Source organism: Vidua chalybeata, chromosome 5 (assembly GCF_026979565.1).
Source record: "Vidua chalybeata isolate OUT-0048 chromosome 5, bVidCha1 merged haplotype, whole genome shotgun sequence".
NCBI classification, from domain to species: domain Eukaryota; kingdom Metazoa; phylum Chordata; class Aves; order Passeriformes; family Viduidae; genus Vidua; species Vidua chalybeata.
The window spans coordinates 34,747,890-34,763,295 of NC_071534.1; the positions used below are offsets into that span (position 1 = coordinate 34,747,890).

The 15,406-nt window shown below is 37.5% G+C and overlaps 1 protein-coding gene across 1 annotated transcript in view; it reads right to left on the minus strand.

Annotated features, from left to right (window-relative positions):
* The window catches only part of NAV3 (neuron navigator 3), a 250,158-nt gene that overhangs the window by 58,358 nt on the left and 176,394 nt on the right, over positions 1–15,406 (minus strand). Inside the window, exons 13-15 of the mRNA XM_053943168.1 lie at positions 6,709–6,847; positions 3,313–3,589; positions 488–1,193 (exon numbers count right to left, since the gene is read on the minus strand). Of these exons, the coding sequence (XP_053799143.1) occupies positions 488–1,193; positions 3,313–3,589; positions 6,709–6,847 (1,122 nt within the window). The remainder of the gene's footprint in view (positions 1–487; positions 1,194–3,312; positions 3,590–6,708; positions 6,848–15,406) is intronic.

Consider the following 15,406-nt stretch of genomic DNA (forward strand, 5'->3'; position numbering starts at 1 on the left):
GCTGCTAACAATGTGAAAGCAAAACTCTTTACAATTTAAAGAGCTCTTCAGTTCTCCATCCAAAATATGGCAATGCCTGTTCTATTAAGAGAATGTGCCTGAACACACTGTCCTCCTTCCCTTTGGGGGTTTATCGCAATATTGAGAAGAAACTGCACATGTGGCTGAACTTAGAATCATAAAATGTCTTGAGTAGGAAGGGACCCATAAGGATCAGTGAGTCCACCCTCTAAGCTTCAAACTATGGTTATGAGCAAGTACTTAAAATACTTAAACCTCAAGGAGCAGTCATTTCAGCTCCAGGAAGGTCTTCAAATCTCAAAGAAATCTCGTGTTGTAGGAAAAAAATACTGCCCTTTTATTTTCCTATACTTGACTTGTATGTGGCAAAATATTCCCTGAAAAGGCTTTTTGCACAGTACTTCAAGATATTGAAAATCCCTGCTTCATATATTGCAACTTTAGGCAATCATAGAAATGCACTAACCTTCGAAACGTGGGGGAAGCAATATCTGGGTATTTGGATCCTGGCTGTCTAAGTCCTGGTGTGCCAGAGGCGCTTGCGGAAGTTGGGCTGGATTTAGGGGAGCTGGACAGTGAGACACTTTCAGAATCTGACACGGACACTTTCTCTTTTTCCTTGTCCGTCTGGTTGACGGTGACAGGGCTGGACCTCCCGGACCCGATCTTGCTTGGCTCTCGCAGTTTGGTGGCAGCAGCACCTGCAGACTTGCTGCTCACGTTGGAGTCGATGCTGCTGGTGCTGGAGCGGTGGCCACCCCGGCCAGGGATCCCACTGGCACTGGATTTTGATGGGCGAGGCAGACTCCGGTACTGCAGAGTTGTCTTTGAGCTCACATGCAGGACGCCGTCATCCTGGTTTTGAGAACCATCCAAGCTTGTCTTCCTCCCTGCATTGGACTTCCCACTGATGGCTGAAGATTTTGGCATTTTTCCTAGCGTTGCTGACCCGCTTGTGATGGTCGCTCCACTTGTGGTGATTATGGTAGAAGATCCCAACCCAGACTTCTTGAATCCAAATGACCCTGTAGCAGTTGATCTCCCAATGCCAGAAGGAGGCTTTTTCCCTTCATCACCACTGCTTTTTCCTGCATCTGATGGAGATCGCTGTATGGAGGCTCCTTTCAGGGGAGTTTTCACTTTTTCTGAAGCTTTTGCATCATCGGTTTTTCCTAAATAAAAGTGTATTTGAAAAGGTCACTTGTGTTTAAGCTGCAATGTATAAATATCTAATTTCAACACTGTATGATTACACTTTCAAAATAAAAAAATACACAAACAGAATTCCCCTAAAGAAACAGACCAGTATGGTCTTTAGTCTCCCATTAGCTATCTGTAGCTGGTATGACACAGGTAAGCCTAAAGCATTAAAAGCTTGGAATTCCTGTGAGAACTTCCAGTACTTTCATATAAAGGTGGAAAATGTAGCTGTAGAAGATTATCTTGAATGAGCTATAAGGAATTTTGACTATTTTTTTTTCTGTTAACAATATTTCTACATGAAAGAAATAATCCTTGAAAATAAAACATTACATGTAATAAACATCTCCTGAAGAATGACATCAATTATGTGTGTAGAAATAAGTGGTACTTATAGAATTTTTTGATTTTCACTGATTACATCTTCTTAGCGTATAACTAAGTTTGTTCTGGTTTTAGTTACACAAAATTATCAGGGAGAGATTATGTTATGGAATGAATTGTCTTGATCTGTAACACTATCAATTACCCAAGTTAATTAGTCTTTGTCATATCCTTGATGACTTCTCAAGATTTTGATTTTTTTTTTGAGAGGTTTTCTTCAGTCCTGTGTAGGCTTGTGACTATATAAGGTATATTTATAAATTTCTTCCATCTTTTATAAAACCTTATTGTAACATGCAGAAACGATGAAGTAATATGTTCTGCTATACCAGAAGTACCCTCTTCCTGTTTTACAAATTGATAAAAATTGCCATTTCAATTCTAATTTATCTCTAAGCATCTACAGTATACCACTAATAACTCCTAAAACATACCAAATTTTTTAGTTTACTCTTGAAGTCATTATGGAAGCTTTGGAGGTGGATGACCTAATTTCTCTTAAGAAACAAAAATGTAATAAGGATGTAAATAAATGTAATAAAGTTCTGCAAAGCAGAACTAATTCCACTCATGTTTTTATCCACTTTTTTATTTTATTTTATGCTACACAAACAGATGCACATGCCATGATACAAATCTGACTCTGACCCAGCAAACATACAGCTCATTAGTAGTTAAGGCCTCAATTCTGTGTTGCACAGTGGCTGCCTGGTCACAAAACAGATCTGGAAAACTTAGCTTGGTGTGCAGCAAACCTTTTAGTATCTCCATTTTTAATTGCTATTAGAGTGGTATAGTTCCTGTATCCATATGATCACCATGGCAGTGCTCCTCAGGGATCTCATGGACCAGAGACTGATCACTGTTTGACAGTTCCAAATTGCAAAGAAACAAATGGCATTCACAAAGGGTAGGAATTTATTCTGAGGAGATCTTTGTTAGTTGCCTTTACAACTAGGGGTTGAACTAGCACTGTTCTGTCAGGATATGAAAAAGATCCAGAAAATGTTCCACTGAGAATACACAGTTCTTTAGTAAAATGATGGATTAGGATTAGATGGTTTTAATAATTATCTCTTTCACCAGCTTTGGATTTTTTGCTTCGAAACTAGATTGCAGAAGTGGTTACTACTTCTAAGAGGTCTTCCAAAATTAGGTAAGAGGGCATTTAGCACTGAAAGTGTGTAATAAGACATTTTTTAAAAAAAATTTTATCGCTTAATAGTGATCTGTAGAATACTCATAGTATGTGGAATGTGATAATCCAGCTTTAGTTCAGAAATAACTAAAAATATCATTTGGAGTTCCCTCCTTTGAATATTAATTCTTTTTGACTCCACTTCTAATATTTGGCCATTTCTATGCATATGTTGAATTATCAAAGGTAAGTTTTTCTAGAGAATAAGGGTAAGGCACAGATGAGTCCAAAAATATGTCTAAGAATTAACAGACGCTGACATACACAGATGATAGCACAACAAAATGCAATCACAGTTTTTGTTACAGGTGCACCCATGTGTACTTAAGAAATTATTATTATGCATGTAGCAAACTAACAGTTACAGAAATGAAAAGGTTATTATAATATTACAATCTAAGCTTGCAGTCATTTATGGGATGAGAGAGCAGGCATACAGTATGTATACATATATAACATCCATCAATTATTTTAAGACCACTGTAATCTGAACTACAGAAGTTTCCTACCTGGGGTCTTGAGTGCATTTGTTCCTGCTTTGTGCCTGGACTGAGTCGTTCCTACTTGTGCAGTCATGCCTCTCCTCCAAGATCCAGTCTGTGATACAGACAGAGATGTTTTCTGCCCCCCCTTCTCTGACTCTTCAGACAGCCCCGAGGGAAGGCCCTTCCACTTGCCACTGCTGTCTACGCTGCTGTCAAAGTCTTCCTCTGGCTTCTTCAGGTCTTCAGTGCTGCCCCAAGTTTCACTGTCTGTAACTGAGCGCTTCTCTGAGTCTGTCTTCAGCTACAAGAGATTTGCATGAGATTTGCATGGTCAGTCCCAACATCTCTGTTATTTGCTGGTTTCTTAAATCATAGTAGGGGAGGAGAATTTGGTCTATTTGCAGCAAGGGCCACAGAAACTTTCCTTCTAAAACATTAGCATCCTGATTCCAAAAGTTTAAAAACATACAAAATATAGCCATTTGGGGATGACATTTCTCTTTCTTTTATTCGCAAAATATTTAATCCCTTTCCTTTATAGATAAACTATAATAAAGTGAAATGTAATTCACTCTAATAATCAGTGGTGATACCCTAATGTTCCTCAATTCAGTCTGAATTTCAGAAGTAAATCACTGTACTGAGAGGTTTTACTAAAAGCTTGGGTGAGCAAATTCCTGAATATACTACTAAAATCACCTCAGTCTGGCTTCTTGCCTTTTCCTAGCCAAGACTTCCAGTGACTGGATTAGAAATATTTTTTTCCAGTGGAACAGAGTATATTGTGCTACCAGGGAGCAAGGATAGCATCTTCCCCAAAAATATTTGTGCTACAGCTGATGGCTTTCTACTGGTCTGTTTCCACAGAAATTGTTTCTGACAAGAAACTCTCTCTAGCTGTATCAGCCAACAGAGCAGAAGAGAGGCTTATGCCAGCACTACTCATCCGTGGTGTGAAGGCAACCAGCTGGGCTCATGCTCCCTCTGAAACTGAGACCCATGTGGAGGATGCTCCAGTGAGGCTCTAACCCACCCTGTGGCATCTGCTTTCCCTGAGGCATGCTGATAAGAGAGTGCTGAAGGAGCAGCCCAAGAAGACAATGTAGAAGCTGTGAAAGTGGCTTAAATAGAAACAGGGACTGACCCTACCCTCTGTGTTTGACAAGACTGGTGTTCTTTGTCCTGACAGGCTGTTCGATGTAACCCTTCCTTCTGTGTTTTTCTGCAGCCTCCTGACCTCAGTCTGAAGCCTTATTTGCACATCACCCTCTCACCACTCCTGCTCGCCTCTGCCCCTCTTTAACAGCAAAAGTATGGTGCTGTTCTCAGGTATCACCGGCCTAAGAGGGGCTGCAAAATGGTTCTCATTGAGGGACAGGCTATTTATTATCCTGTGCTGTCACAGCTCCTTCCCGAGAGAGACCCCTCTGTGGCTGTTTCCTAGGCACTGCAGCCATAAGGAGGATTAATACTGATTACATGACCAACAGAATAATCAGTTCCTGTTTACATATTTGTCAGCTGAGGTGTAAAAAAAGGCCAAAGCTCTCTACATTTCCATAACTATGTATGTGCTTTGGACATGCTAGCACAGATTATGGGTAAGGATTAATGGGAAGAAAGCCCAAGCAAAAATATCTACAAAAATATCGCAGGGTCCTTCAAAAGCAAGTTTTCATTGAAGTTATTGAATGTGTGTAACTCATAGCAACATGCTCACAGACATTTTACCATAAATGAATGACTGTAACCATACAGTCATACATTTTTAAAGCAAACTGCTTAATGTAAAAAAAAAAAAGGTAGTACAATACTTTCTAAAAGCCTCTCTTCACCATTATAATTCTTGTAATAAGAAAACAACAACAAAATATGCAATTTCTGTCTCAGTCTATATTCAGTCCTTACTGCTCCAATCACTTAAAAAGACAGATAAAGTCTGTGTTGCAGTATATCTAAAATCTGAAAAAAAGCTGGCAAAATGAGTATTCTGTTCATCCCAACTTCTGACTGGGATTGCCAGCTAGCATGGAATACAGTGAGTTCTGCTTAATGTGTCTGGTAAAGGCATACCTGATAAAGGTATTTTCCTAGTCTTCATAACATAAAGAAACTCTGGAAAGAAAGTAAAATTTGAACATGCACTGCTTTTCTGTCTATTGCTGAACAATTTGCAAATAAAACAGAGGCTTATTATAGAACAGCTAGAACATGAGATAATCTAGATGGAAAAAAAGAAAAAAAAAACCTACAAAGAGTTAAAAAGTCAGCCTAAGTTTTCCCAATCCTGATGACTATGCAGTGGAACAAGTAAGCCAGAACTAACTGGCCATCATTGTTGATGTGAAAGGCAAGAGGCTGATCTCCAGTTAGCAACCATAGAAGTCCCTGTTGGAGTGGGGAAGACAATGATGAGGGTTGAAGAACATTGGCATTTCAGTGACTACCTTTGCATGAATATAGCATGCATGAATATAGTCTGGTATCCATCCTGCTAGAGATCAAAGTAATTTTCATTCCAAGATTAACCATATTTCCCTATTGTTTGGGGCAAATGACAAATATGTGTTTTTCTCCTGCTCACAGAGTCTGCTGAAATCTACATTGACAAAACAGACCTCTGAATTGCAGACACTGGCTGCCTCCAGGAGTCTAAATGGAATCAGAAGTGTCAGTCTTGTGTCCTGCATACTTGACATCAAATCGCTGGAGGCAGCCACTCTTCCCCTGTGCTGAGTGTTCAGTTTCAAAGTTCCCTGCTAGTGAACAGGAGATAACATGGCAGAGAATACTTTCCTATTGAGACAAACTTTCCTGGTTTTATTTCTTTTTTGGAGGGAACCAAGTCCTGCAAGGATTCTGTATTGATTTCTCTATCACTTGCAATTTTAAGGGGAGTTGGGAAGAAATGCTTGGATACCTGCCACAAGAGTTTTACTTTTATCCCTGGATCTAAGTGGGGAGAAGACAATCTCTGCCATTTGAAAGGACAGTACAGCCTGTATATTTCTTCCCTAATGTGTTTCAGACCATAAAAAGCAAAAAATACATTATTTTTTATTGTGTTATTTGTTGAAAGAGATACTCCAAATGAGCTGAATTGAGTAGAAATCCACGATCACAGATCCAATCATATTGTGTTTGTTTTGTGTTAGGGTGCAGCAGGGGCTGGGACCAGTGGGGGCTCCCCCAGAGTGGGCAGAGCTGGGTCTCACCAGCCAGCACCTTCATGCTGGAGAGCAGGGAATTTGGAATGTCAGCTCACAGCCTGAGGCTGGGTCAATGGAGTCTATGGCTTGCATTCAGGTGTAATAGAGGATTTTGTAAGATATGAATACCTCATTCGTTTAGAGGCATTGATACCAAACTTCTTCTATCCTGCATGGGCGTGTTGCAACAAATGGCAGCAAAGCTACTCACCTGGGCATGAGTGTTCTTCCTTGAAGTGGCTGTTATGTTGGAATAAGAGCTGACAGATGAGGTGGTATTCAAGTCATCTGTGCTGAGGTTGTCAAGAGTGTCACTGAGGCCACTGCTAACCGAGCTGCTGTCATCCCAGCTGCAGAGAAAGGAGCACATCTACATACTGTGTCTCAATAGGCAGAAGGCATCTCAAAATCAATAGATGTGATTACTTATTTTTCAAGTGATTTACCAGAAACTTTTCAGTAATGTTTCCTAAAGTACAATGAATATTGTTCTTCAGACTTTTAAATTAATTATTCACTTGCAGTCAAGTAGCTGCTTGTTCAATTAATGAAAGATGCAGGTATCCTTAAAAAATTACCATCAGGCATAAGTATAAGTCATTAAAATAGTTTGTTTCATGCTTCATTGCAATTGCAATCATATTCAGTACACTGGCAGGGAAATCCATTAAGCTTACCTGATATCACTAGTTAAAAAAAAATATTAGTATCTTAGAGAAGACCTGACAAATTGCCAGACTACATAAAAATAAAAGGAGTATCTTTTCAGCAGACTAATCCAGTGTCAGCAAGAAGCCAGTATTTTCTAAAGTTTTATTTTCTTGTATTCAGTATCTGTCTAGCTGGTGCAATGCCATCAAAATAGGGATCCCAGAGAATACGGTCACACTGGAGCTGACAGAGAATACATTTTACATCTCTGAAGAAACACAGTCTGTTTTGCTTTGGGAGATTGAGGCAAAGGATGCAAATGAGAGAGAGGCTGCTCTTATAGAAACGTCATTACCAACTCTCACAAAAGCCTTTTGCATGGCAAGGAGGTTGAGATATATTTCTCAGACTTTTCTCTACAGATTTGCTTCTCTATGGCATTACATTTTGACTTTTATTTTATTGCTATATACAGCATTATACTTCTAGTATTTTGCTACATCTCCATCTGTTAATCTTGTTTTGGATTATTCACAGGCCAAAAGTTTGAAAAAAATTCACCATATCACTTTCAATGGGATTAATCTCTTATAATTTTAGGTATATAAAAGTTAGGTATCTCATTTAAGTTATCTAGGTGTCCTCTCTAACCAGTACTAAAAAAGTAGCCTCCTCCAGGTGGTAGTTCATCCTGGCTTAAAATGTCTCAGGCTTGTGAGATAAACTGTCCACTGAAGGTGCCTCTTTTTTGTCTTTTCCTCTCTTAGAGGGGAGAGGGTTGATAAAGCCTCTTCTAGATATATAACTTCTAGCAAGACAAACCTAGGTGTTTACATCTGTTGACAAAGTCCCCAACACAAGCGAGTGCATTTTGTCCTTGTTTTGCTGTAGCCTGATAAGACGATTTTTAGAAAAAAAAATGCAATTCAATCCTCTAGTTAAATTAAAGCTCAGTACTATTGGCACTAGTCATTCAGAGGAAACAAGAAAAATATCTGTGAGTCCTTATTTTATATTTGGAGTTTTGGGAGACAGCAGCAGTGACAGGAAACTGCACGGAACAAAATGTGTGCTGATGCACCAGAAAGTTCACTGCACTAGTATTGTAGCATAGCAGCTGCAGCAAGCATTACCTTTCTTTTGCAAAAGGTAGAAAATCACATTAGTAAGCCAGCCCAGTGACAAGATAAATATATTTCAGAGGGCAAGAGTTTATTACAGTGCTGCACTTTCCACCACTGATGTCTTCTGCTACATTTCCAGGTAATAAACACATGAATGATTTAATAATGAAATTATAATGTCATACATAATAGTCTGACCACATCCATCTAAGAACCATCTCTGAAGCACTAGTGATTTAGGCCTTCTGTGTTTTTCATTTCTAATGTGATGCATAATTTCACTGATGATAAAAAGCCATTATAATAAAACTCTGTGCACTACATGAGAATATACCTTTAGAACAATGTTAAGACTGAGAACCTTAGGGATGGATATAAATAAATAATATAAATATGATTACGTTGCAGAAAATATAGTATTACCTCATTAAAAGCTGCTCTTTAAAAAAGAGAAAAAAAAAAAATCATACACTAAATCCAAAAGGATATATATTAGATACTTCCAGAAGGAACATGAGCTTTTAACATATGACATTCATGTCAAATAATATTTGACCATCAGTTTTCTGAGTCTACCTAAGACCCTGGGGATAACATTTCATCCTCTTTCCTTCCCCATGTCACTTTGTTATTATACTCTATTTTTATTTTTCATACTTCATTTTGTCCTCATCTTTCTCTGTAAGAGAATTTATGTTTTATAAATTCTGGAACAGTTCAGCTGATTCACAAAATATAACTATGTTCTCTACAGCCAAAGTTTTCAGGCAAATATTACTGTGATCATGTTTTCTTTTATGGCTTCTCTGTGGTGTTTCACACTCATCACACCTTACTCACCAGTGGATTATTAGTGGGTTTAGGGAACACTCATGGCCATCTTGTAAGTGGTATAGAAGATCATTCTGACACCTCTACTACTGACCTTTCAGAATCATCACTCTATTTGCCTGGATTTTTTTTCGCCTCTTATGATATGTGTTTGAGATGCTTTATAAATTTGGGGGCTTTCATACACCAAAATTTCTGACAATATTCAGTATGCCTACAAAAACCAGGAATACTGGAACCCACTTTCTTTCTGGCATATTCTAAGGACTGTTCCAGAAACTGTTGGCTACTTGACACAATGTGTCATATCAGCCTTTTGAAAAGACATGGTAAAACCCAAAACCTCCAACAGAACAGACAATATCAGCTACCCCTTTGGCAATGAAGACTGTTGTTTTTATGTATTTTAGCATATTATCCAGAGTTGTTTTAACTTGCTTGTGCAGCGAAGTTTTTGTATTTCAGTATTTACTGTTTCTACTTTTACAGACCTCTTTCCCCAAATCTAGATAGTAGAGCTGCTATCAGAAAGTATATTTTTGATAATGAAAATGCCTTGTTTATAATTTGTAAAAAAATTCTTGATGATTCATATTAATGTATCCTTTAAACTAGTAAAGTCATGACAAAAATATCTTATAAAATTATTGTGCATCACTTTGAGATTGAAAATCTATTTGTGGGAGTCGGCAGCAAACTCTAATTTTAGTTCTTGTTCCTCCTACCCTTCATCAAAACAATATTCATTTATATTTTAGTATACTGGCTGAGATTCATCTTTCATTTTTTATTTTATTTTTCATTTACTTTTCTCTTTTTCACACATTCTACAGAGTCTATAACAGGTCAGGTTAGCACTGCTGCTCATTAATGCATTACACCACTTTACTGTTAAAAACCACATTTTAACTACTTATAATGTTGACAAAATTTGCTTTGTTTTTCTTAGTGTCAGACTCAGGCTGATTTCTTTAGAAGAAAATGTCAGCAAATGGTGTTCATCTATCTGGGAGACTGAAGCTAAGAAAAATGTGCATTGTTTTGACAAGTTCTGGAAACTTTTTCGTTGACAAACCCCTAGATCCCAAGAGGATCTGGAAAAGAACCTTGATATTCAGCAAGACATAATCTTCTCATTAGGGGTATGAATTTTGCTATTTCTAAGAGAAATCTTCTTAAATCTGGATAATTCATAAGTGTCTTCAAAATCATTGCTTGCATGAACCTGACAGATTTTTATTTTCAGCAGTTCAGCTCATTCTGCTTTGTCTGGGATCAAATCAGCAAACAGAGAACAAGCAAACAGCCCAGTAATCACTGCTCTCATTGTGAATGCATATAACACCACTGTGTTTGATAATACAATCACATTTTTTTTCTCTAGAAATGCTTAATTAATTTAGTGCTTGTAAGAGGTCTGCTTTAGGGATGAATCTGAATTTAGCATTAAGGATAGATGCCTTCTATCTTCATTCAAAGAAGTTGACAGTTCTCTAACAAAAGGGACCATATGAAGCATGATTGAAGACCCTGGTGTACCAGACTCCCTGCAATCTGCAAGGTGACTGCTTTAACAAACATTTTAAAATAAATTGGACACCAATAAAGAGCTTCTAATTTACTTTAGTGGTTCACAGTCGACTTGCAAAGATGTAATGCATGGAAATACATGCTTTGAACCTAGATTTTGCTGCGGGGATGCCTTAAAATTTAGGTTACTATCAACTCAAATTGCATGTCAAAACCCAGCACCTCTTTTTTGGCTTTACTATTGCTGTACCTCAGCTTTACATCTGTAAAACGGAGACAAATACATGCACAAATGATTAAAATTATGGCCACTGTATTACAGCTTTCATCCAAAAACATACCCCATGACCTCTGACTTTGCCCAGACTCTTTGCAGTAACTTTGACAGTATGCTTTCTGCTTAGATCTATGTATCCCTTTGATGTATTAGTTATGCCAATGAGATAATTTTGTACTAGCTAAAGCTCATCCCCTAATTCTAACCTGCATCTTTCAAATCTGAGCAATTCTTGCCTGTTTTGATGCAAGACATTGTCACTAACTGGCAAAGGTGGCTGTGAATATTGTACACATCCCAGCTCTTCACAAATTGCTCCAAATGCTTCATGCAACATTTCACCTCCTTGACCATATCGAATACTCCATAAAGCTGCGAAATCCACAATTTGCTATCTACACGGTTAGTCTCCACTATCACTCTTTGTCTCACTTTCATTAGTGTGTGCTAGTACTGATAAGATCTCCTCATATAATCCCCTCACTGACCTCCCTACCACATAATGTTCTGGAAATAGCAAGGTGTCAGAAGGCAAAACACGGTGCTTAAAATCAGCATGTAGAGATGAACAAAGATTACAAACACATTCCAACAAGTATCCTAAAATGGAAAGATAAATTACACTCAGCTGTGCTCATGAAACTTCATTTACTTTCCACAAGTATCTGGTTTTTTTTGGGTTTTTTTTGAGTTCACACAATTAAGTATATGAACCAAATGCGGAATATTTTATACAAAATAAGACATTATTTCATACATCAGGCAGGCAAGCAATAGAGCTTTAGGGCAAAGATACAATTTGACTGTAGCCTACATAATGAGGACCCGCAGATAATATGCAAGACATTTTTCTAGATTTTTGCATGATGCCTGAAAGTAAAAATGCACTGGATTAGGAGAGCAATGAATTATGAAGTTATGTGATGAGAGGAAGTGGTATCAACAATCTGTATTAGTTCTATGGACACCTAAAATAATCTCCTTTCAAAGTACTTGTTTCAGAAAATCAAAGCAGTCTAGCTGCAGACAAGACATGACAGAGCACTTAGACATGATCGTTGCTTCATCTACCCTTCCTGTTTCTACTTTCAGCATTTTCCTATATGCCCTTAAACTTCCCAGCTTATTGAAGTTCATTATATTGTTAAGCTGGATCAGTGCCTGGAATTTGTTTCAACATTGGCATACTTCATTAATTTCTAAGACCACCTCCAGCTAAAGTCCCTAAGTATGCAAATAAAGAAGCTTTTCACAAGAAGATCATCAGACACAGCAAGACTCCAATCAATGTTCTATTATGAACGCCAGAAAATATGGTTCCTTCAATGTATCCAGTCCTTGCACAATTTGACAAGTTGCTTGCATTGTTTTTTTGGTTCATTACCCATTTTTGCAAGCAGAAGCAGGAGTTACAGCTTTCAAACATAGAGCTCTAGAAAACAGAACCAAAATCTTTCCTCTTAAATTATTCATTTAATCAGAGTAACTGTTCTCTCTGGGGAAGTTTGTAGCAGAATGAAAAGTAGCACTGTATTCGTCACATGTTTTGTATTGAACCTGAAAAGCTTTAGACCACAGCAGTAGACACACATAATTGATTAGGAATGAGAAACCCTTAGTCACATTCTTGCTAATGCCAATGGAACTCACATACCTCCAGGGACTTTTGTATGGGTTTGTGATTCAAGGAATCTGAACACATTTAGCAAAACAACCTTTACTTGCTTTTTATAGTAACTTTGAACTTTCAAACTGTGAAGCCCTTTTAAACACTTCTAAATCCCTCATTGCCATGGCAGGTACCTGCAGGGTGGTGCCCAAGTGTATTTCTCCTTCTGGGGGGAATGGTCTTAGAGGACAAATAAGACAACTGAGATCATGACACAACAGTAACATTCAGAGCTAAACCAAAACTCGACTTCTGAATGTTTGAGGATCTACAAATCCATACTAAGAGCAGATCAACGGTGAGCAGTAAGGTGTTACCCCTTTCTTTGCCTGCACACAGCTTATTGTTTTATGTCAATGAATCCATAGAGGATGCAGGTCTCCCTGTCCCTTTTGTAGAGCCTCTGGATGTCACTACACAATTTTTCATAGAAACAGCAGATGTATGAGAAACACCAGGAATTTCTTTTATTAGTATAGCACACTTCCATGTTTGCCATATAAGATGCTAGTACAGTAGTCTACAGCAGTGGATAGGACTTGGACATCCTCAGTTACACTGGATACCTATTTAAATTACAGTGTTCTAAAAATAAAAAATCCCTAGATTTAAGTGTCTGTGAGGTGAACAGCTACCTGGGGTGTAAGACATTTGGTGTCAGTGATGTGCAAGGCATCTACATTATATGTGAGTTAGGAAATAAAAGGTCGGCATTTAATCCCCTAGGTAATCAACAGACAAAGGCAGTTACATCCAAAGGGTAAGCAGAAAAGACTGGAGAGGTAACAGCAAAGTAAAGGACTTCAACTATGTGCCCACAGTAGAAAGTTTGAACTCCGTACACCTTTACGGTACCCACACAAGTTAAGCCCTGCAAGTGGAAGATAGTGTTTAAACTACTTCTACACACATAAAATCCATACAACAGGGAACAAAATGCAAAAAACTGCCTGCACAACACACTCCATGCAGGTGGTCATTACTTCTCTACAGCACACCAGTGAAGCAAATATTAAAAGCATTCTGGGCTGCTGCCATGAACTCTTCTCTGGCAGCTATATTTCAGGTCATGTTTCAGGAGAGTAAGGCAGGATTCAGCTGAATATAAAGGTTTTATAGCTACTTCCATAATTGACTTTTGAGAACAGAAATGTCATCTTGGCTCATTAAGAGAAAGAGATAAGAAAATAATTGGACAGTTTTACTTAAAGCAACTCCTCACTAACATGCCAATATATCAGCTGGCAATATTTCTCCTTCAAAGTTCAATTCAACATGAATTAATCCTTTTTAAATCTTCTACTGTGATCTCAGCTGCTCATTATTCATGAAACAGCTATGCTGACCCTTCACAGACAGATTCAAGAGAGAACAGAGTTTTTAAAATCAACACTTTCCTTAATTCCACAGACTGCAAGAGCCAAAGCCCAGGCCCTGAATCAAACTAGAAACTTGCAAGAGCCATAAATTTCCCTATAGCTATTCTATGCTCACAGCTAAATGAAAACATAGCCAGATGGACTCATACTTCAGTGCTTTTTCTTCAGCTAGTGTAATACATCACCTGTCACACCGAAACAAGGCGACTGCTGAAGCCTTAATCTAAATTACTTTGAGGTCTTTAAGGTAGAAAATCATCCCATGTACATTTCAAAATGGATGCACTCAGCATGTTTGAAGAAAAAATGTTTACAGTTAAAAAGAATAGGAATGCATTTATGCATCTGCTTTAATGCAGTATCACTTTGCAAGGATTTTTTTTTTCAGGTTAGAAATTTATTTTGTAAGATCCAATTAGAAAATTATATCCTGCTACAGGAAATACAGCTAGCTCAAGAGAACAATTAAAGAAAAATGCATTTTTGCAAGGTCAGTTAATTTCCATATTCTTCCAAGGATTTCATAAGTGTGTTAAGAAATAACTTGGTTTTAGACCCAGTGGGTAAAAAAAAAAAAAAGAGAACTAGTGGAAGATTTACATTCCTTAAGATAATTATACATACCTTGCAAAATCTGCATATCCACACCACAGGATCTGAATAAATCTTTGCCAGAGCCCCTTCTGGTTTCCACTTATTTCTGAATACAACACTTAATCTGACATGATAGGGACAGCAGAAAGTCATTACCTAGTTATAAATACCTAACAGAATGTATAAACAATCAGAAGAAGGAATTTTGTAAGATGAAATTTAGGCAAGTGAATAAAACAATAAATATCCATTTAGGAAGATACTTTATTTCTGGAATGTACAGGGCTGTTTGATATTTTTGACTAGTAGATTTTATAATGTTTCATTGAAGATGCTTAAATTTACTAGAAGGTAGTTTTATTCAATGTTAAATAATTTCCACAATGATATGAAATATCAAATGAAGTAAATTGAACCATCTGAAAGCTAAGATACAAAAAGAGGCACATAAACAGCATCAATTTTTAATTATATTTTGAACAATATTTGGAAAATATATGGGCTGAAGAAAGATGTAAGGAGGTAATTGCATCAAGAGCTGTTGACCATATCATAACAAACAAAGGGAGAAAATCTTTTGATGGAATTATCTTCCTCTGCTGTTTGTTAAGTTTTCAACACATTGGATGCAAAAGATGTTTACATTTTTCAAATGCAGATTCAGACAAGTTAATTAACATTAGTTGAATGAGCATAAATAAACAAAAAACAAACTGCCCCTGCAGTTCTTCAGAAGCTGAAAAGCAATATAAAGACCTATTACTTCTTGTTACCTCATCACTTTATGAAGTAAGTCTCATTCTTCACTTTGTATATGGCCAATTCCCATCCCCAAAATTGAAAAGATAAAAGAG